The sequence below is a fragment of the Argopecten irradians genome, chromosome 3, assembly GCF_041381155.1.
Source record: "Argopecten irradians isolate NY chromosome 3, Ai_NY, whole genome shotgun sequence".
Lineage (NCBI taxonomy): Eukaryota > Metazoa > Mollusca > Bivalvia > Pectinida > Pectinidae > Argopecten > Argopecten irradians.
Window position 1 is genome coordinate 38,479,797 of NC_091136.1, and position 24,400 is coordinate 38,504,196.

Here is a 24,400-nt window from a genome sequence, read left to right on the forward strand (position 1 = left end):
GTATAACATAAAAAAAATGAATTAATTGTCTCGCTAAGATATATAAACAAATTGATCTTTTAAGAGACATTTTTTTTTTAAATAGTACATAGAATCCCTTGATGGACACTTTTAGTCTAGTTCGTGTTTATTGAATTTTTTTACTATTTAAGGTTTGACATTATGTGCTTGAACGTTTTAGGAAATGCGCCGCGCAGCGGAAAATTTTCTAGAATGAAGTACAAAAAATGTGCTGGAGGACCCTTTTTTCTTTCAAATAAGCATTTTTAAAAAAAATTCAGTCGGCGAAAATGGGGGGGGGGGGGGGGGGGGGGGGGGCAAAAAGACATGTTTGCCCCCCCGTCCTGGGGAACGGGGGGGCAGTTGCCCCCCCCCCCCCCCCCCCCCCCCCCCCCCCCCCCCCTACGCCCCTGTATACCGACAACGGGCGAACCACTCGTCCTACTTCCTGTATGCTGAGCGCTAAGCAGGAGCAGAACCTATCACTTTTATAAACTTTGGTGTGTGTTATTCTAACGACTTCACATATCGTTCAGCAGTGACATGTGCGTGCTACTTTCCTTACGTCTCCCTTGACACCACCTCAATTTTGGCCTTTGGTTGAGCCCCTGTGAGGAAGGCTCTGGGTTCTGTCCTCTGGTCGAGACACACCATAACCTATAAAAGTGGTAGGTTCGGCTCCGCATACAGGGAGTGGGACGACTGGTTCATCCGTTGTCAGCGTAATGTGACCGGTTGGGGCGTGTTGCTATCATCATTAAGAATGTCCCTTTATATTGTTTTCTCCATGTTGTACTTACATGTATGTCCAAATTGCATAGATTTTGAAAGGTGATTATTTCTCGCCAACTGACTTTCCTTTTCTATAAACATATCCCTCAGGACCGTCTCTCTTTTGGCTTTGATTTGAGTATTTGGGGTACTGTCTTCTATACATTGGTATTTCTGCTTCTGTTTGACGGTCAGCTGAATGGGTTTGTGACGACTGATTTGCCTGTTGCGATGTGGCGCATTTGACAGCCAGCATTCTTCAGTGAAATAGCACTATAAAATGGGCAATAGTTTACATTGTGACAGAGACACAGCAATATAATACCCATAGTACTGCAGCCACAGAAAACACACAGGCACTACAATCATTGCATGCAGGTAAGGACACCCTTATTAATAGTACGCTAAACAAATTATGTCAGTCATAATTCATAGTTTCATACAAATAACAATTTTCTAACAGAAATTCAATGTTTTCCAATTTCCATTTAATGACAGTGTGTCTTTTAGTGGAAGCGATAGCTCTTGACAGCACCACCGGTTTGATTTGTACATTCTGCCTCCATTACGCGACAATTTAAAAGGCGACTAAATTTGGGATCGTATCTTTTCTCTTTATTGAACTTTCTCTTCTCCGATATCTCTTTTCACACTGTGTCTCCTATTATGGGTTAATTTAAACATTCACCACTGTGGGATGGGTTCCGAGTGATTACCCAGACATCCAGTAAGACATAAACCACATAGGTATTTAGCACGCTACCTACTAGAGACTAATATATAGAGTCTCTATATATTAGTCTATAGTGAGTCTTTGACTTACCAGAGTGCTCAATACCTATGAAGAGACCAACCAAACAAGAGACCAGGGACACACAATACAAACGATATAATAAAAAGAAAACGGATGAAAGTTCTGTGTTACTATTATAATTTATTATATCACAGAAGTCTAATCATTTCAGCAGTGTCTAGAAGCTCACATAGCAAACACTACTATCAATGCAATACAGTATCAGTTTCATTTTGAAAATAAATGAAAGTTCATATTGAAATCTAAAACCAAAATTGTCTCTTTGAGGAACGCCATGTAATGTTAAATTTGTCTTTCTTAAAATTAAGCATCAAATTATCTGGTATAAAGAGACCTTGAGTGATCAGCTAAAATTATCACCTTCCACATCATGTTCATGTAGAATTTTCCTTCTGAGGATTCCCCAAGTCAATAATGATAATCAAAACCAATTTGATATTCTGATGATGAATCCTATCACATTTTAGAAAAATTGTTGAGACACTGTAGTAAACTGTACAGCTAGAATTGAATATAGGGCTTAACATTTGATAACAAAAATTGTTATTATCATTATGTTAAAATAATCCTATTCTAGCAAATTCAATAAATATTGTAACAGTAATCTCATCATAATTAGAATATAGCACAATAATGACACAACTATTCTTGCACTAAAATAACTACCCTCTAAAACTAAATTACAACCATGCCTGCATGGGTTTCACAAAGTGAGTCCCTCTCAATATGAAATTAAAATAGGTTTTACATTTAAAAGAATATTTCTGCTCTGTGACCAGTGTACACATACTAGTTTTCTAGAATAAACCTTAAACCTCCTCCCAACAAAGCACAAGTTTAACTAGAGTAACCAACTCTACAATACTTGATAAAAGGACACAAACAGATTTCAATCGGAGCTTGAACCTTGACCTTTGACCCCTGGGATAATTAATTATTCGAGAAAAGATTTTTTTAGAGAAAGTCTGTTGGGATTCAGTCCTTATGTAATATAATTATGTAGAGATTTTTTTTTTATTCTCTTTGAAAATAAATAACAAAATTGTAATCAACTCGATGTCACATATGAAAGGCACAAGTGTTATATATTTATCAAATATGAATTTTTGTTGTCACATATGAAAGGCACAAGTGTTAAATATTTATCAAATATGAATTTTTGTTGAGGTCCATATGGTACTATACTGCTAAGATAGAATTTCAAATAATGACCTTGAGCTACCTGGTAAGCTCTTTGTCATTATTTGAACCTGAGAAAGGTGATATTCCCAGATGCCGAAGGCTGAGGGAAATATCACCTTTCAAAGGTTTAACAATTCCTTGTATTGACCTACAAAAAGTCAACAATTGTTTTGTTATATGAAACGATACATTGATACTTGTAAGTTTTGCTACTTGGAACAATATTTTAAAGCAAGGACAGCGCAATGACTAATTAAACAAAAATACAAGAGTATCTTATTCGACGTATCATCAGTAGGTACTTTTAGTACTTCTGCTGTACTTCTTCATGATATAACTAAAGAACATATAGCTACATTTCAAATGTGCCTATCATCTTTCCTAATCCTACCTCACTGTTGTCTGCCATTTTGGATTTGGCTATTGCCCGATGATCGGCAATGCTCTATTTTGATTGGTCGAAAATGTGGAAAAGACAGGAAATTCCCTGTGTCTATTTTCAGCCAGGTTACCGGATTTGCAATGTCAACCTCTGAACAGGTGTTCATAGGTCTCAGGTTGACATTGCATTCTGTCAAGACCTGTACGAGCAGTCTAGACCAATCAGAAAACGGCAAAACTCACAGTCATATAACAAAATACCATATGGACCTGAAATAGTGGAAAATCAGAGCATAATTAATATTTGGTAGTATTTAACATTTCTTCCTATTGAATATATTGCACCATTGTGGTTGCTAAGCAGCAACAGATGACAAAGCCTGTGGATGTCACTGTGTGGTTATTAGCTTGACTATAGTGTTGATTATTTTACTGCCCTTTGGACAGGTTAATAAGTCCATGTGCGGATTCTGGATTTTGTCAGACAACAGTTGATCCAGCTCCAACCTCAACTCCTTAACAAGCTCAGCAACCTGCAGGCCAAAAGGAAAATAATATAAAACTTTTCTTTAATATTACATTAATGTATACAAAAATCACTTGCACATGGAAATCAACTTAAAAAATATTCTTGTAAAATGGGGATATTTGCACATGTTAACATTTCCAGACAATATTTTCATGCTAAACACACCTACAAACTTCTAGAATCAAAGTTTCATATACACACAATATATAACTGGGGAAAATTTCAGCTGTAAAAAAACTGAACTGCTTTATAGGTTATACAGACCTGATGTGTGTTTGCCATGAAACGTATCCATCCATCGTCCACGGAGAGGATAAAATTTCCTTTTTCCAGATCTACATTGATACTACAGCCTCCAAACAACAGTAAGGGATAAACACTAACCATTGTACAGTCTCGTATAAAGATCTGGAAAAGGTAACAAGATCAAAGTAATCTTTGTCTCATAAGGAAACAATAAAGTGAATAAATTCTTCTAATCAGTTTTAGATTTATCCTGTAATAGCAAAGGAAAATATAATAAATCTACATGATGATGTTTCCACTCAATAGAAGAATTTAGGGTAATGCTTAGAAAGAGTCTGCTCTTTGTGTGAAGATATTTTAACCAAAAGTATGATAGTTTGGCAACATATGTTCTTGTCCACATGACAAATCAATTCCATAAATCATAGTGCATATCATAACTCTGGAATTATTGAGGTTATACTTACTCGACTTGTCTTCACTTTCTCGTGATAGACTAGATAGGGACTCTCATAATGGTTCACTTGGAAGTTCACAGATGATGGATGGATGTGGATCTACGATTAAAGATAAAAATGAAAACTTTTTATAAAGAGGTAGGGAGTTTTGTTACTGGATATATGAATGTAGGATTTCTCTTATTTAATCATACATGTACAGTGTATACTAAATAGCAATTTCACAACAAGATCAAATCAAACACAGATTAATTAAAGGGACAATTCACTCAGGCTAATTCTTTTACATAACCAAGAAGCAAATATGGCATAAATGTATTGTTCTACATTTCTTATGAAACATATAACATAAGATATTGACAAATTCCATGTCATTATTTAGTATTTTTAATTGATACCGTTGTAATTACAAATCGTTTGATCAATACGATTAAGCAGGTACAATATGTACGCTGTACCCATACCCGAGCCAAAGTCACGCACGTTAAACAAATGAACTACATAAACCACTGTGGAGGTGATGTAATGATTTTTTAGGCAAAACAATTCACCTAATAAGGTAAACACACTTCTGTCAGAGCGATTTGAGCAGTTCTAGACAAAAGTAGCATTACTCTACGAGCAAGGGACTGGGTTCGGCATACAAGATATTCGACCACAATGTGTAATGGCGGACAGCGAGTGAGTTTGAACATTTCACACGCATTTCACCACCATGGGATTTTCTGACATATCACAGTAAAACCGACTGATCTAATTTCCATTAGAACTGGGGGTTTTCCGATATATATACAAATTTTAATGTTCTTGTAGAATGAATTGTCCCTTTAATTATTTCATTGCATTTACCCATTTATTAAAAATCAATAGAAACAAGAAAACATTTATTAGACTACATTAATATACTCTAGCCTTTTATACATGCTTTCTGATATAACTTTTAAAATATAAATTTGATTAGAACTATTTTACAAAAAACTTTTTTGTCACTATATATACTGTTTCATACTTACATAACCATCACCCTTTGTTTTAAATCTTAATTCATCAGCTCTAGGAAGTTTTGGAATAGCACCTGTAATTACAATAATCAGTTGTGGTGATACATGCATTTCTGTCACAGGAAAGTCCTTTGGTTATAAAAAATTTGTTTTATTTGATTGGCAACAAACAATTTTAGCTCACCTGACCAATAGGGCTGGTGAGCTTATGTCACGGCGCGGCCTCTGGCGTCCGTCCGTCAACATTTCCTTTAAATCGCTACTAGTCATATAATTGTCCATGGATTCTAACCAAATTTGGCAAGAAAAAACATTTTTTGGGGAAGGGAAATAGAGTTTGTATAAATTTTGGTAAATATTTAAATTCCTTTAAAAAAGAAACAATGAACCTGTATTTAGAACATAACTTCGCATTACAAACCAGGTGAGCAATACAGGCCCTCTGGACCTTATGTTTATTTATGGAGTATGTTAGGAGCACTAACATGCTCCATAGAATATGTTTGTTGCCAAATGAGTTCACATACAGTGGAACTTGGTTGATACAAACTCGACAATTAACTCGATAATTCGACAACACGGCTTAATACGAAGTACTTTGACGGTCCCGGCCTAATTCCCTCTTTACCTTTGTTTAAAAAACTCGGATAATACGAAGTATATTGTGGGTCCGAATGACAAAAAACATACATAAAATTGTTCGTATAACTCGAAATGAGATTTTTTGGACAACGAGATTGCCGAAAATGCTGATTTATTTTTCAAATAAATCATTTTTGATTTTTTTATCTTCCGTAGAAAGGCATTTCAAAATTTATATCTAGGTTTTCTTGTTATAATTTTGCAACTACCATCAGCGATTTTGACATCTCTCTTGTCCAGATCGTTTTACGACATGGAAGTAGTCTATATATATATACCAAGTAAAGAGATAGCAGTAGACATGAGAACTCGCTTAATTCGAATATTCGGATAACTCGAAATTTTTATCCCAGTCCCTTCGAGTTCTTAATAACCAAGTTCCACTGTACTGTATATGTAGTCAAAAAGAAGATTAATCATTATATTTACATCCCTGTTGTGATGTCATTCACTCCGTCAGAATCTCTCGGACCTTTATCATATAATACTTACCTCAGATCCTGTGATGTCATTCACTCCGTCAGAACCTCTCGGACCTTTATCATATAATACTTACCTCAGATCCTGTGATGTCATTCACTCCGTCAGAATCTCTCGGACCTTTATCATATAATACTTACCTCAGATCCTGTGATGTCATTCACTCCGTCAGAATCTCTCGGACCTTTATCATATAATACTTACCTCAGATCCTGTGATGTCATTCACTCCGTCAGAAATCTCTCGGACCTTTATCATATAATACTTACCTCAGATCCTGTGATGTCATTCACTCCGTCAGAATCTCTCGGACCTTTATCATATAATACTTACCTCAGATCCTGTGATGTCATTCACTCCGTCAGAATCTCTCGGACCTTTATCATATAATACTTACCTCAGATCCTGTGATGTCATTCACTCCGTCAGAATCTCTCGGACCTTTATCATATAATACTTACCTCAGATCCTGTGATGTCATTCACTCCGTCAGAATCTCTCGGACCTTTATCATATAATACTTACCTCAGATCCTGTGATGTCATTCACTCCGTCAGAATCTCTCGGACCTTTATCATATAATACTTACCTCAGATCCTGTGATGTCATTCACTCCGTCAGAATCTCTCGGACCTTTATCATATAATACTTACCTCAGATCCTGTGATGTCATTCACTCCGTCAGAATCTCTCGGACCTTTATCATATAATACTTACCTCAGATCCTGTGATGTCATTCACTCCGTCAGAATCTCTCAGACCGTGATGACCTTTATCATATAATACTTACCTCAGATCCTGTGATGTCATTCACTCCGTCAGAATCTCTCGGACCTTTATCATATAATACTTACCTCAGATCCTGTGATGTCATTCACTCCGTCAGAATCTCTCGACCTTTATCATATAATACTTACCTCAGATCCTGTGATGTCATTCACTCCGTCAGAATCTCTCGGACCTTTATCATATAATACTTACCTCAGATCCTGTGATGTCATTCACTCCGTCAGAATCTCTCGGACCTTTATCATATAATACTTACCTCAGATCCTGTGATGTCATTCACTCCGTCAGAATCTCTCGGACCTTTATCATATAATACTTACCTCAGATCCTGTGATGTCATTCACTCCGTCAGAATCTCTCGGACCTTTATCATATAATACTTACCTCAGATCCTGTGATGTCATTCACTCCGTCGGAATCTCTCGACCTTTATCATATAATACTTACCTCAGATCCTGTGATGTCATTCACTCCGTCAGAATCTCTCGGACCTTTATCATATAATACTTACCTCAGATCCTGTGATGTCATTCACTCCGTCAGAATCTCTCGAACCTTTATCATATAATACTTACCTCAGATCCTGTGATGTCATTCACTCCGTCAGAATCTCTCGACCTTTATCATATAATACTTACCTCAGATCCTGTGATGTCATTCACTCCGTCAGAATCTCTCGACCTTTATCATATAATACTTACCTCAGATCCTGTGATGTCATTCACTCCGTCGAATCTCTCGAACCTTTATCATATAATACTTACCTCAGATCCTGTGATGTCATTCACTCCGTCGGAATCTCTCGAACCTTTATCATATAATACTTACCTCAGATCCTGTGATGTCATTCACTCCGTCAGAATCTCTCGAACCTTTATCATATAATACTTACCTCAGATCCTGTGATGTCATTCACTCCGTCAGAATCTCTCGAACCTTTATCATATAATACTTACCTCAGATCCTGTGATGTCATTCACTCCGTCAGAATCTCTCGGACCTTTATCATATAATACTTACCTCAGATCCTGTGATGTCATTCATTCCGTCAGAATCTCTCGGACCTTTATCATATAATACTTACCTCAGATCCTGTGATGTCATTCACTCCGTCGGAATCTCTCGGACCTTTATCATATAATACTTACCTCAGATCCTGTGATGTCATTCACTCCGTCAGAGCCTCTCGGACCTTTATCATATAATACTTACCTCAGATCCTGTGATGTCATTCACTCCGTCGGAATCTCTCGGACCTTTATTATATAATACTTACCTCAGATCCTGTGATGTCATTCACTCCGTCGGAATCTCTCGGACCTTTATCATATAATACTTACCTCAGATCCTGTGATGTCATTCATTCCGTCAGAGCCTCTCGGACCTTTATCATATAATACTTACCTCAGATCCTGTGATGTCATTCACTCCGTCGGAATCTCTCGGACCTTTATCATATAATACTTACCTCAGATCCTGTGATGTCATTCACTCCGTCAGAATCTCTCGGACCTTTATCATATAATACTTACCTCAGATCCTGTGATGTCATTCACTCCGTCAGAGCCTCTCGGACCTTTATCATATAATACTTACCTCAGATCCTGTGATGTCATTCACTCCGTCAGAATCTCTCGGACCTTTATCATATAATACTTACCTCAGATCCTGTGATGTCATTCACTCCGTCAGAATCTCTCGGACCTTTATCATATAATACTTACCTCAGATCCTGTGATGTCATTCACTCCGTCAGAGCCTCTCGGACCTTTATCATATAATACTTACCTCAGATCCTGTGATGTCATTCACTCCGTCGAACTCTCGGACCTTTATCATATAATACTTACCTCAGATCCGTGTGTCATTCACTCGGAACTCCGACCTTTATCATATAATACTGACCTCAGATCCTGTGATGTCATTCACTCCGTCAGAATCTCTCGGACCTTTATCATATAATACTTACCTCAGATCCTGTGATGTCATTCACTCCGTCAGAGCCTCTCGGACCTTTATCATATAATACTTACCTCAGATCCTGTGATGTCATTCACTCCGTCAGAATCTCTCGGACCTTTTATCATATAATACTTACCTCAGATCCTGTGATGTCATTCACTCCGTCAGAATCTCTCGGACCTTTATCATATAATACTTACCTCAGATCCTGTGATGTCATTCACTCCGTCAGAGCCTCTCGGACCTTTATCATATAATACTTACCTCAGATCCTGTGATGTCATTCACTCCGTCAGAATCTCTCGGACCTTTATCATATAATACTTACCTCAGATCCTGTGATGTCATTCACTCCGTCAGAATCTCTCGGACCTTTATCATATAATACTGACCTCAGATCCTGTGATGTCATTCACTCCGTCGGAACCTCTTGGACCAGCCCGCTCTACATCCCTTTGATTTATCCCCTCTTTTAAGAAGCCGATGTCGGACAATAACTCAACAAACTGTTGCTTCATACTGGCTAGCATCTAAAAGACACACGATTCATTGTTTCATTCATTCATCTTAGACTGATATAACGCAAGTTCCCTATACATCAATATCACTACATTAGAATATCTAAGTTAAGGAACGTTGGTGACACTAGGGCTGTAGTGTTATTGAACATCATTTATACACTAGTTATTGATATAGATGGTCCTTACCTCCAGTGATCTCTGGGACAGGAAGTTGTCACGGCAATAGTTATATTCAGCATACTGACTTTTCTTTCTGGCCTCAATCCATCCCTGATCAAAAAAAAGATCAAAATTAATTTTTCTATTTTTAAGAGGTGCTGGTGATAAACATTCTTCAATCAAAATGCAAGCAATTTTTTTCCCCCAAAATTCACCAAAAACTTGAAAAAAAATTCAAATTATTACACAATATGTATGACGTTATATTTTAATATGATGAAGCGTGGAATATGATGATCTTCTAGACTGGAAGCTTTGTTATAAATCATTATCAGGTTCTAGGATTGATATTTCCTTGGACTGGTCTCATCCAAATCAACAATAAAAAATACAAACGTATCATACCATTGACTGCAGCTAGAATTAGATTTGAGGTTAGTACTGGTGTCAACCTCGTCCCAAACAGCAGTTATGTGAATATACTCATTCAGACATCATCAACTAAATTCACATATATTGCAATAAAAAAAGTACCTGATATGCCTTCACCATTGTCAAGTGATCTGAATTGCCTGTGGCAAATTCTACTTTCTTTTTTGTAGCTTCTTCCTTTTTATCAAATGGTGTCACCTAAAACAAAAGAAGCTGCTTTACACAATGTTTCAGGTTCCAGGAGAAAATTTTACAGCACCAAAACTATCTGCAATATAGCTCAGATACTCATAAAACATAGATGGATATTGTCACAGCTTTCACAAAGAAAAACAATTGAAGTTATCTAGTATCACTTAAAAAGTCTTAAAGCTTTGAATCTGGCAGGTTCTATTGTTCATTTGTGTGCGAGATCTATTCAGTCGTATGTACTTGTGCAGGGATGGGACAAGGAAGTAATGCAAATCGTGTGGACAAAACAAAATTGTCAAATTTTCGAGGCGATCTGCCCCTTTATCAAGACATACAAAATGAACATGATTACATAATAGGATACAAACAGTAATGTGGGACAAAGTAGACAAATATTAAACTATACAGCACAATGGAGCGCAATTTACCCTTCGGCAAAAGGCAGCCGAAGGCCGGATCTACAAAAATGTATCCATGCTGTTCAGCAGAACGCTAAAATATGAGCGATGACTGGAAAGCGTGCCACGTGTGACGTCAAATGTGTGGCGAAATTTATATATAGTGCTCATTGGTATAGGATGCAAATTTAGTCGCCTATCTTCTCGGTGTGTTGGCAAAGAAACAAAGTACCAGACTTAGTCGCCTTTTGCTGGGCAGCATATGTAAAGGATCAAAAACGCGTAGAACAGAACGGAAAAATGCTGGAAGTATTGATAATTATTTGAAAAACAAGTGATCAATTGATGTCAATTAGTATATTTAACGTTCGTTAATGCATTTGGGATAGCGGGTCTGTAGATAGGTAATCCAGAATCTCTCTCTCGATCAACGCTTGGTTTTGTCCAGTAGAAACAGTGCTCAATTGCAATCATCTGCATGGCTTTCCAACTATGGCTGGGTAAGTTGAAATGTCTGGCAACCGGATAGTCAGGTTTGTTCTGTTTAGTAGACCAGAGGTGATTGTTGATTCTGACGTTGAGTGGACCACCAGTTTCCTCAACGTATTGCATTATGCATTTCCTACACGAGAGGAGGTAGATGACATTGCTGGATTTGCACGTCAGGTTCTGTCGGATGTTGTATGCTCTGTTGTTGATAGCACATTCAAATGTGTCTGTGGATGCTGTGTATGGACAAATCATGCACCGTTTATTGTTGCATGTCTTGTGTAGGGATTAACACTTACTAAGAATGATATACCTGGCCATTACGTTTACATAGATACCCAGGTAAACAGCTTTTGTCTCTTTCACAAAAGCAGACGGTGTAACATCTTGTACATACTTAATCAGGGAAAGGAATGAAAATAGAATGATAGTCTCTGCCGCGAAAGCTAATCTCTGCAAACTTGTTTTGAAACAGAATTCACGAAAAATAGAAGTGCTTAACTTATAAGTAGTTTACACTAAATATACATAATTTTGAAAATCAGAACAGATTTTATTGCATTTAATGCATTGTCAAGTTGAACATGTTTGTTTAACTTACGAATGGAGACTTGAAACTAAGAGTAGCGGCTATAGTCAAGGCAGGATCAAGGCAGCGGAATATAGCACCAAACAACATCAGTTTTCCAACCCTGTACACACAAAACAAGTGTTATATTCTAAAACAGGCCAAACAGCAAAAACCTTCCACTTCAAGGTCACAAAAATCACATTCTTTCAAGGTCAAGAAATAATAAATTACTGCCTTAATATTACCAACTAAGTTCTTGCTTCAAGTCACAAAATTACTCTGAGTTTGATAGGGTTCAGATATCAAGGTTGCAAAACAAATAGATTAATAACCTCAGGTCACATGAAAATGATTCTTTAACAAGTTATGAAGTATACTCAGTTTTGTGCAGTTTCAAGGATTTGAATTTGATAGATATTGACTTACCTGACATCTACTGGGAGTGAGCCAAGATGGTAGCCTAATGGTGTCAGTTCCTGTACAAATAAAATTCATCGCATATTTCATCAGCACATACAAATTCCTGTAAAACAGTGATACTATACTGTTTTCCACACCCAGCATCTATAAAATGACCACAAAGTCTAGTTGTATGTTGTATATTTTTGTACAATTTAGAAGCACATGTTGGTTTCTGAAATTCATAAATACATACTGTAATGTGTATCTACATTTTGTATATTAGTAATACTACTGTAGTTTTTTTCATTATTTTTTCATCAAGATATTCTAGGATGAAGAAATTGTTTACAACTATATGACCCCTGAATTATCAGGACATTTATTGCACAGTTGTCATGGACAGTCTTACATCATTTTCATCCAGAGCTCCGAGATCTTGTAGGCGACTAATCGCAGACAAGATGGAGTCCTTCTCTGGGGGTTCTGGTAACTGTTCCAGTACTTCCTGTAGGGAAATGTGAAATTATTCAAACACTATTACTAACTACAAACATAGGAATTTAAGGATGTGAATTGGAGAAAGTAAGTCTGAGCTTACAGAGAAAAACCACCGATCTACGCCAATTACAGAAACTACTCTAAATATGCCTTTAACCTATTGCCAAGATGTAATGGGCTATTGGTAATATGTCAGATTCCCTATCATTACAGCACCTCCTCCCATATTCACCATTTTGTCCATCTCAGAATTTTGATAGATAAACTGTATGTTTGAAAGTTACTTCCATAAATGATGTACCTCCACAAATATCAGATCCATCAAAAACGTTATTCATGGGGAAATTTTTTGTGGTGGTCATGTATTGTTTTTTAATTAAATTTCTATGATTAAAAGATGACAATATTGGACATAACCTTTCATAATATGGTATATAGAGTTTGATAACAATTTGATAACTCATGTCGAATCTGTAGAGACAGAAGCCAAAAATGATCTCAGAATCAATCATATACCTGAGCATGTAGTCTGTTGAAAATATCCAACATTTTGATTCTCAGCACAATCTGTTCCAGTGGAGCTCGCTGTATTTCTACAAAACAGAAACCAATGGAGATTTCAACAGATATTTGCAAATACTGTATGATATGAAATATTTACATGCACTTCCTTCTGTGGTATTGAATTTTCAAACTGCTGCTGGGGTTGAAAGTTCTAGTCTTCAATAACTACATTGATGCATAAAATAAATTTTGTTACTCAGCCTCCACAAAAACAGCGACAAACATACAAAATTTCTGTATATACAGAACAGAAGGCCTTGGCCAGTCAATAATCATTTACTTTTGTTTCATCATTTCAAAACAAGCTTTTTGAATAAAGGAATGGGTACTTTATAAATTACATACTGGCTAATATACCCATAGATTACCATAAGATTCTATCTCACAAAGTAATGAAAATGAAGATATGCGTTACTCTTCCACCTTTAACTCGTGTTTTGGAAGCAAAGCCTGAATACCATACCTGGTATGGGTTGTTCCTTCATATGGTACTGGTATCTATGGCTGGTGAACATGTGGAAACTAACACCGTTAGTCACACGTCCAGCACGTCCTTTCCTCTGCTGGACGTTGGCTCGAGATACATTCACGGTCTCCAGACTCTCCATCCCCTTTGAGGCATCATACCTATATCATAGTACATATGGTATAATGATAAATTCTGGTTTTATACACCTGGTGTACTAGAGTTACATGAGACAATGAAAGCTTACCCTTATTAAATACATTATGATAGGGCTGATGCTTATTTCATCTGAATGAATAATCTGATCAGAATGCTAGCACCACTCTATCAAAATATCAAGACAATGTTATGGTATAACGTTAGGTGTGTTTGATTTTGAGAAAAAAAATAAAGTTGAAATATAGTTGTAATATAATTTACATCTGTGACCATGAAAGTAAAAGGTTATTCATACAAACTAAGCAGCCATTTGATCTTATATGCTTCTAGCGGGTAGTGTAATGCCACGACCTTCGATAAGTCCTTGGTGATGAAGAAGAATATTAAATGTTTGTTGGTGTGTTGGTCGAGTATGCTTAACATCCTATTAACAGCTAAGATTATTTAAAAAAAAAATGCCCCCTGTATGCAATGTTTCCAATGGTGAGAACATATTTTGGGAGACTGCAGTATGTTTGTGTTGTGTCTCCTTGTTATGAAGATTTTATAGTGTTATCTCACTGGAGAATACTACCAAAGACACTGAACAGAACATCTGGTCACATTATACAGCAAACCAGTTGTCACACTCAATTTCAATGAAAAACAATGTCAGATGATGGACATTTAAGATGTGTTCTGGTAAAACTGGTAACAAAACTCAAAATGTTGGTAAGACCAACATTCCACTCCTCTCATTTGAAATGATATCAAAAATGATTCAGAATGGAAATGAACTGGAGATTGGATGTGGGTAACACTCCTTTCTTCTTCACAACACCCGCGTCCCATCAATTCTATGTAAGAATTTCACTTCTAATTCGGTGAATATATAACTTACCGTTTTTCCTTCATCATGCCAGCATCAATAACGTACACAACATCGTCTATCGTAATAGACGTCTCAGCAATATTTGTTGATATGACGATCTTGGTAACTCCCTCTGGTGGCTTTCTGAAGAGTTTATAAGATAATATAACACAAAACAAAATTTTTGAAAAAAATGATAACCCCAGAAAGAAAGAAAAACCCAACTGATTTCTCTATGGATAATACACAAAGCAAAAGCTATTTAGTAGTTAACATAAGTACATTAATGTGAGTTCTTGAGGAGGTTTCTCAATACAAAGTAGAATGCTGACTTAAGGGTAAGACACATACAGAAAACAACCGTTAGAACCAATACATACTTCTAAACAAACAAAAACTTTAACTGTTCAATGATCATACCTGGCTGCCAGTAACTATATACAGCAAAACATGGTTATAACAAACCTCTGGGGAACTACAAAATTACCTTGTTACATAGTTGTATAGTAACCTTGTGTGGGAATGAAAAATAATAAGTAAGATATTACCATAAATATGATGTAAGCATGTTCATTATAATCATGTTTTAATGTATCTTGACCACATTCAAATAGAACATGTTACAACTACACACTGATGGGAACCTACAATGTATTTATGAATTTAAAAAGATTAATCATTCAACAATTAACGGATGGAGATAACTGAAAGATGATTAGATATACCATTTTAGTGCCTTTAAAATTAAAATCTAGAGCCCTGGTTTTGAAAATTGTACTTTGGGACTTACATGAACACAGCATGCTGATCTTCACTGGACAAAGTTGAGTGTAAAGGTATGACTTTGAAGCTGTTCAAATCAAAACATAATGTTAAGTAAGTGACAGTGACTTGTCCTGTTTTATATCTGTTTAGCTCATTCATCACTGAAAATTTATAATGGACTGTTCCAACCCTTGAATTAGAAGGATTCAAATTGGTTATTAGGGGTAAATGATTTATACTTATACTGTAAATTTACCTCAACATCTTAGTAGCAAACAATTGGATTAATGGATTTTTTAGTACACTATTTACAACAATCACTAAGATTTACAAATATACAGCGTAACAAATAAACATACTTTAAATGAAGAATAGAAAATACACCAAGAATCAGATGTCATAACTCTCATAGCAGTATATAGTTATAAAATACTATACATTCTTTGTATATGTTAGATCTGTTACCTCTTCCTGTTGCGAAATGTTGAGTTGGACTGGAGAAGTTCAAACAGAGTCTGTATTTCAGCAAAGCCAGGAAGAAACACTAGAATAGCACCTTTAGGGAACTGTAGGGAACCAAAAGCAATCAGAGTTATCTGTGTGGGAGACATTCCAATGAAACGTGATGTGTAAGTAAATCTAATTATTTTAAATTTTTGATTTTGGAAGATCATCTGATATTTGATGGGTGGCAGTAATAGTTGCCTGAAAAATTACTTGCATGTTGTTTGAACATATGAAATTTTAGGCAAAAACAGAAATTGACAATGTTAGTGATTATATCATGTATTCCGTATATAGTCTTACCCCTTCCTTATCCTCCACGATCCATTCCAGCAAGGTCACAATAAGGTCATAGTTGATCTTGTTCATGTCCATAAGAGCCATACTTCTACATGTAGATTTATGATAATCTGTTAATGAAATGTATATGTGTTGTGATAACATATAGGATGACCTATGATATCAATTGTTCAATAGCAATCTCTAATGAACTAATTTCACTTCCACAATTATTTTCATAAGTCCAGTAAATTACAAAATGTTCAGTCCAATTAATTTCTGATGGGGATTTCATAGCTTTATGTATACATGTGTATAAAAAAATACCTGAGTATCTCATGTACAGCTGTTTTACAGTCAGATTTTCATCCTTGGCCTTCTCTTTGGGTGGCTGTGATGCCTCTGTTCTTTCGTCCTCATAAGCATTAGGATCGATGTATCCCTTCCTTCCGGGGACAGCATTCATGTTCTTTAGTGGACGAGCATAAGGTGAAGATTCATCCATAACAAACCTGTATAAGATCAACAAATAGTTTAAAACCAGTGAATTGTATCTACATGCGTGAGTTTACAAACTACATGTAGATTTTGTAGACTAGTTTACTGCCTACTTGACTCTGCCTATTACTAGGCTTAGTCTCACTAAAAGGAGTATCAAATTAACATTCCTTATCTATGGTTACTCACATAGCTCTAGTGATTCTATAAATACACCAATTCCGTATTTGCATATTACAGAGTTATCTGCCCTTACGAGTAGGTAGTGATTGTGACGTCATGTGTTTGCGAGCGTAACGTCATATTTTTCAGAGAAAGGGACTTGAATTGCGCTCACAAAATCATGACGAAACAATCGATACCTATCCGCAAGGGAGCTAACTCTGTAATATGCAAAGACGGAATACCATTCATTACTAAATTCTAGAACAAGTTTATGGTTATCTTACATTATAGATTAGGACTATCCTTTGACAGATGTTTTAACCTAATGTTAATAATGTATTATTCCACAATAAAAATTCATACAGCCATTAAAAGTAATACATCACTGACCTTGTAAACTCAACAGCATCCTCCAAGAAGTATTGATCAACTGGGAAAGTTCTCCCTAAAAATGTACCATACACTCCTAAATTTATGTCAATATACAAAGTGATCGGAACATATCTCTCATAAGTTCCATTATAGTTTCAGCTCCATCAAACATGCTAAATTGATTCCTTTACTTGGTAAGCTCACAGAAGATATAAAGTCTATAACATTACAGATTTTACAGAAAAAAAAACTCAAACAAAAAGGATGGTTGAAAAACATTGAACATACATTAAACCATAGTACCATATTTAGATCACTTAAAATATTATCTCATTTCAGGAAAATAGATGTTTTAAATTTCAATAAAATCTATTTTGATTTGTTTTGTTTTTTCTTGCTTTCAAATGACATAGTTATGACATTTTTTCATTTTTTTCACTTATTGTTCTCCTAATTAATATAAACATAATCCTTATGTTACTTTAGTTATGTGAGTGAATATCAAACCTTGTTAGAAATACATCTTGTGCTGACCAACCAAACTAAAACTCTGGCTGTGAAATGTTTGCCAATGAAATAGATTCATATGCAATTCTGATTTCATCCTTTTAAAATATATGTATTACCAGGAATATCTATGACGCAGCAGCCACCGAAGTAGTCAGAAAACAGCTGGGCGTTCAGAGTGGCACTCATGAGGATCACCTTCAGGTCCCGACGTTTTGGTAACATGTCTTTTAGGTACATCATCAGGAAGTCACTGTTATAAAACCAAGATTAATGAAATCACAAAAACAATATATTAATGTATACTTTTATTAGTATTCAAGATTTCATAATGTTTTATTTTAATAAAATAATACTATATCAGAATTAACTTCATGCCCAGATTTTATTTCAAGGTCTAGAGAAGCTTTTTTATGTGTTTCTCATGTGCAGCAACATTCATATGAGGATTGAAGTCAAGAGAAACAACCACTGACAAAGATCTTATCTAAAATGTATTTCAATGTCTGCTAACATCTCCTAAAACACGTATTAGACACGACACCATGAGGACATTATGAACTAGGAGATACTTGCCTCTCTTCTGACCGTTCGTGGACCTCGTCTATGATGACGTGTGTTATACCGTCCAGCGTAGAATCTCCCTCTAGTGTCCTCAGTACTATCCCAGTGGTACAGAACAACAGCCGGGTCATTGACGACTGCAATTATTGAAATATATCATGGTCATGTAAATGATATCATCAACCAGCATCATCAAAGCTGGACTGAGAACGACAATCAGATTCTGTAATGATAGGTATTAAAGTGTACTTTAAAAGAACCCCATAATGCCAAGCATCAAACATAAATCTTAAGTCATGCAAACAAGAGGACCAAAGAAGAACAATTACGGTTGATTAGTATCTTATGGTGCTTTGATAACTGAAAGAAGTTGTTTCTAGACAACCTAATATAATCTCAATGACAATGAAAAATGACTCAGATAATTCATTTGAACAAACATGATTTCTCTTCAACCAAGGATGGAATGTAAGCTTTAAAGTTTGTCCTTAGCTAACCTGAACTTTTTCCAGTCTGATCTGGTAACCAACAGTTCTACCAAGTTTCTCTGCACGCTCTTCAGCAACTCGCTCTGCGACTGCTATAGCGGAGATCCGACGGGGCTGGGTACACAAGATAGAGCACACTTTCAGGTCCTTAGACTCCAAATAGGAGTCAAGAATAAACTGGGGCACCTGGGTTGTCTTACCACACCTGTACAGGTAAAATTCTCACAGGTAAAATCTACAAACTGATAGTAATTTCATATTTATATTTTTTAGGAATTTTTCTCAGTGAATTTACCGTAAACTTGTATAAAGTCTGCACCAGTGTAATTTCCGCAGGTAATTTTTTGGACTGAATATGCTGAAAAAAAACTTCTACCAGTATAATTTCCTTATCAAAAATTTGGGCAAAAAACAATGTCCAGGAAGTCCCAAAAGTGAAGATTTATTTGTAAATAGTCAATGATTAGAGAAAATCGGTTTTATAAAGAAACAACCATTTAAAATGCACTGTTTGTTATCTTTTTATCGGCAACAGTCTGAAACGCAAGCGTGAAGTGCGGTGTAGTAGGGAAGCCGTATGCACACATACGGAGAGGACATTTTCTGGTAAATGTACCCGGTACTCATGGGGCTATCTACAACTATTTCTAAAAGTTTTCAGAAGTATAAGAAGGTATCTTTTAATTTCATATATACCAACTTGTATAAAAAAAAATGTGCAAAGACAATGGATTAAATTCAGCTGTGTACTAATTGTATGAGTGTTACAAATTAGATATTTACACATACATTTCTTCCCAAGCAGCTCAATATAATTTGTCAAAATCTAATAATAGAATTAAATTAATAGAGTCACTATAGTGGTCAGTTAATTATCTTACCCAGTCATACCACTGACTACCAATACTTGGTGATTGTCCAAAGCTGTCAAAATCTCCTCCTGCATATCCCAGGCCGGTAAATTCTGTCTCTGGCTCACCATTTTCTGTAAGGCTTTGGAGGTCTGAAATTATTTTTAATTTTGTTTTAAAACTGTACAAGGTGGTTGAGAAATATATACAATGTGATATTTTCTACTTATATCAAAGTGAAGCATAGTCAAAGCTCGCAATCTTCAATTCAGCAGACCATGATAAAGCTTCTAGTTATCTGAGTACGTACACGTATAAATCAATTGGAATGTTTGATGTGAAGTTTGACTAGGTTCAATAATGAATCTCAGAGTTTATAATTTTAATCTCCAAATTCTCAATAACTTTCTTTCATGTCAACAAAAAGATCAAAAATGATCATAGCTGTTCATGAAAAGTAAAACTTCAATAAACCAATCAAATCATCTTTTGTAACCTTTTTCCTTTGATGCTCCTCCTTTATTCTCCTGTTCTGTTTCAGAGTCTCTGCCTCATTTCTTTGTTTCATGATATTACTGTCTCTGGCATTAACCCTCTTCTTTTCCACTTTAACCTCCTCTTCATCCAACATCTGGTTTTCTCTGTCACTCATTCTGATCAATGTCGCTGTATCAGCTTTGTAGTCTTCCTCTACAGATGTCTGTCTTTTGAAAGGAAATACAGATGAAGATTGTTCCTCCTCTTCCTTCTGCTTCTTTCTCCATGCCAGGCCGGATTCTGGTTGGCTATACTCCAGTGGAGCTTTATTATACAAATCTACAACAGTTGGTTCATCGTCAAGAACACTTACAAGGGAAAACACTGCAGGAGCATGCATTTCTGCACATTCCATAGCTTCTGTCCTTAGTCGTTCTGTGATGAGAAGACAAACGTGGGGAGGAAAATTTGGCAGTATGGAAGAAAACCCAATAATAGGAGCCTCTATAGGATACAGATTGTCTTCAGGGAACCGAAACTCCAATTCAAAATCTGGTTTATTTTGCACAAGTTCTTCATTTGGTATAAAAATTTTCGGAGCGGCTGGTTTCAGCATTTCGTGAGAATAATGACATTTCCTTCCAAATCGACAAAACCCTTTCATATAAAATCTACAAACTTCCTTGTTTTTGTCTATTTTCTCCTCAACTGTCTCAACATCTTCTGTATTTTGGGGTTTTACCAAGTCCTTAAGACACGGGAGATCTATACACAGAGACCATACTTTATTTGGAATCTTTTCTGTGAATTTGTCTTCATATATTGATTTCAATGCCATTATTTCTTCCTTTCTTTGCTCTTCAATATCTTCCCAGGTCAGACCATGCTCTGCTAACACTTGTTTATGATCTTTCTTGTTCTCATCTGCCAAATCATCAAAACCGTTTTCATTTTCCTCATCACTGAATCCTTTTTCTGAGTGCACCTTAATTCCAAAGCATTTACAGAAGAGGTATTCAAAGGCAGATCCAATATCCCCATCATGTAGTTGCAGTGCTTCTACACAACGTTTCTTCTCATACCCATACCTTTAAAGAGATTTGTTAAAAACATAAGTATATACAGTGGTAAATATTCCTCAAAAACGGAAAACATAACTTGCTACACACGTTAGAATGCAAGCTTTGAGATGACTTTTATCCCTGTCAGTGGATTAATCCATGCAAGACTCTAATAATTATAATATCAATTCAAAGTATTATCATTCTAAATTTTGGATTAGTAGCTTCTGAAGTTAAATAACTGGTATAAAGAATATTACTGATGATATCTGTATTATTAAAATAAACATTGATCCTTTAAACTTATCAAAGCTCAATCTAGAAAGATTCACCAAACTAGGTCATGATTTCATAAACAAATAATATTTTATATATCCTTTTGTTGATAAGATTTACCTCATGAGTTTGTTAATGGCTATGTGACTTATACTCTCCGGTTCCATTTGGCTGGTTTTCTTTGTGCTGTAGTAGACTTGGACATCTTCTATCTGTAGTGGGTCTGTGGTCAGCCAGTACTGATCTTCAGTTCTTAAGTCTAGCTCGTCATATTCCTCCTCACTGTCAAATGACATACAATCATAATATCTATATGATCTATAACTTATCATTAAATAGTCGCACAATAAGATGTTATAAAAATGTGAGTGCTTCAAGTGAAGACTCCTGGGCAAAACATTGTGTATGCTATAAATCAAATATAAAGCACATATTATTTAACTTAATATTACTGTTATAGATATATGACATTTTTATAAACACTGGCATTTAATATAAGAGAAGTTTATTATACACACATGGATGTCAGTTGATATTGTAGAAATATGGCAATATGGAATGTTTTGAAATCTCTTAGGAAGATCAAGGTACATAATAATGTATATGTACAGTTTCTCTTATGACCTGGCCAGAATATTTTGAAGTAACATAATTCAATTAAAACAACAAAAGCACATATATGTTCCAAAAGGAATAGTATAGGATTGGTGTTTAATATAAACATTAAAACATACTAACCTGAGAATGTCAGGCTCCTCTCCGTGAAGATCTTTGAACATATCTCTTACCATGTCCTGATTCTCTTCACTCATATACAGGGTTTGCAGTTTTACTCTGACATCATTTTTCCTGAAATTAGATATATATTTGTTGTAGAATTTATTAATAAAAAAATATACTAAAGGGTAAACAAGAGGCCCAGAGGGCCTGTATCTCTCACCTGGTTTGTAATGCCAAGTTATATTCTGAATACAGATTCATTGTTTCTTTTCTAAAGGAATTTCTATATTTACCTCTATTTTCCCTATCAAGCTCCACACATCCTTCCCCAAAGGGAGTGAGAGCCAAAACTTATACAAACTCTATTTCCCTTTCATCAAGGATGTTTCTGGCTAAATTTGGTTACAATCCATGCAGAACTCTATGACAAGTACAATCTAGGACAAGTAGCAATTTAAAGGATTTTAACTCTATTTCCTTTTCATCAAGGATGTTTCTGGCTAAATTTGGTTACAATCCATGCAGAACTCTAGGACAAGTAGCAATTTAAAGGATTTACCTTTATTTCCCCTATTGGGCGCCGCCCCTCCTGCCCCCCAGGGGTATTTAAAGGATTTACGTCTATTTCCTCTATTGGGCCCCACCCCTCCTGCCCCTAGGGGGTCAGAGCCAAAATTTATACAAACTCTGTTCCCCTTCCCCCAAGGATGTTTCTTGGCAAATTTGGTCAGAATCCATGGAGAACTCTAGAACTAGTAGCGATTTAAAGGAAATGTTGACGGACGGACGACGGACATCGCGCCATAACATAAGCTCACCGGCCCTTCGGGCCAGGTGAACTAAAAAAGTTGACTTCAGGTCACTTCATCCGGACCATGGACGACCTCAAACGATATGTGGCCGATTATGAAAATCTACGGGACATCGGAGAAATTTTAACTTGGAGTTGGAACTCTTCAGGCAACTCCCTATTAAAGTTGCCTGAGAGCCTTGGCCAACGGCAAGCCTACTCCAACAACGTTAGAGGTAAAGCACGACGAGATACTTTTGAAACTTAAGTTTTGTCTACCAGTCAATCAGCAAAATAATGGGAGTACGGCAGGTCATGTCTGGTGTCCAGACGTGGACCGTGTCAAAATGGCTGAAAATCATGCCGAAAGTACATCTTAAGCCTAATCGGAAGAGGTTGTGACCAAAGCATTTATCATTTTGTATATTTTAATCAAATCATTGTATTTTTGTAAATAAATCAGAAATCTTTGTTGTCTACTCTGTGAAGATAGGTTTCAAGCAATTACTTCACGCAATTTTTTTCACACCACTAAAATATTAACCTTGGTCGATCAGAACTCCTGTTAACGTTACTTGGTCTCCCGTCATAACCACTGTCACTTGGGTCTCTGCCATGCCAATGGTCACTGTCATTGCCTCGACCGGGATCACCACAACCTCGACCCCTATCACTGTGACTCCGACCCCTGTCACTGTGGCCTCGACCCCTGTCATTGTGGCCTCGACCCCTATCACTTTGGCCACGTCCCCTGCTGCGATTTCCTCTAGCACTACCACCTCTACCCCGACCCCTAGCAGATGGTTTTCCAGTTGGTACATAACAATCTGCTCCGTCTAAAACAATGTCATCGTAGTCATAAACATCGCATTCATTTGCTTTTCTGCTTCCACTGCCACCGCTGCCTCGTGGGTGATTGAATTTACCGCCGCACCTATTCGGCTTCCCACCTCTTCTGCTCATTTTGATACCACGTTGATCAGTGCTACATTATTTCACATTGCACCGCAACGTTCATTTTTTTTACCTGTGTCATTTTTACGCTTGATTTAATGTCAACAAAACAGTATCAAATTCAAACGTTTTATTGACTATGGCGATAACTTCATACACTAAAATTAACTTCA

The 24,400-nt window shown here is 36.3% G+C and overlaps 1 protein-coding gene across 1 annotated transcript; it reads right to left on the bottom strand.

The window, feature by feature from the left end:
- Window positions 1-1,448: 1,448 nt before the first annotated feature.
- On the bottom strand, window positions 1,449-24,291 carry LOC138319666 (putative ATP-dependent RNA helicase DHX57). Its single transcript, XM_069262813.1, has 26 exons — window positions 23,818-24,291; window positions 22,502-22,612; window positions 21,884-22,045; window positions 20,446-21,514; window positions 19,980-20,101; window positions 19,108-19,303; window positions 18,623-18,747; window positions 18,166-18,299; window positions 17,558-17,612; window positions 16,832-17,016; window positions 16,529-16,635; window positions 16,187-16,287; window positions 15,747-15,806; window positions 14,987-15,100; window positions 13,945-14,108; window positions 13,434-13,510; window positions 12,829-12,924; window positions 12,444-12,493; window positions 12,048-12,138; window positions 10,470-10,565; window positions 9,963-10,046; window positions 9,648-9,785; window positions 5,395-5,511; window positions 4,391-4,480; window positions 3,942-4,085; window positions 1,449-3,681 (listed from the first exon to the last, which is right to left on the bottom strand). Exons 1-26 carry the CDS (start codon window positions 24,234-24,236, stop codon window positions 3,538-3,540), a joined length of 4,251 nt encoding a protein of 1,416 aa, XP_069118914.1. The 5' UTR covers window positions 24,237-24,291; the 3' UTR covers window positions 1,449-3,537.
- Between the last annotated feature and the right edge of the window lie 109 nt (window positions 24,292-24,400).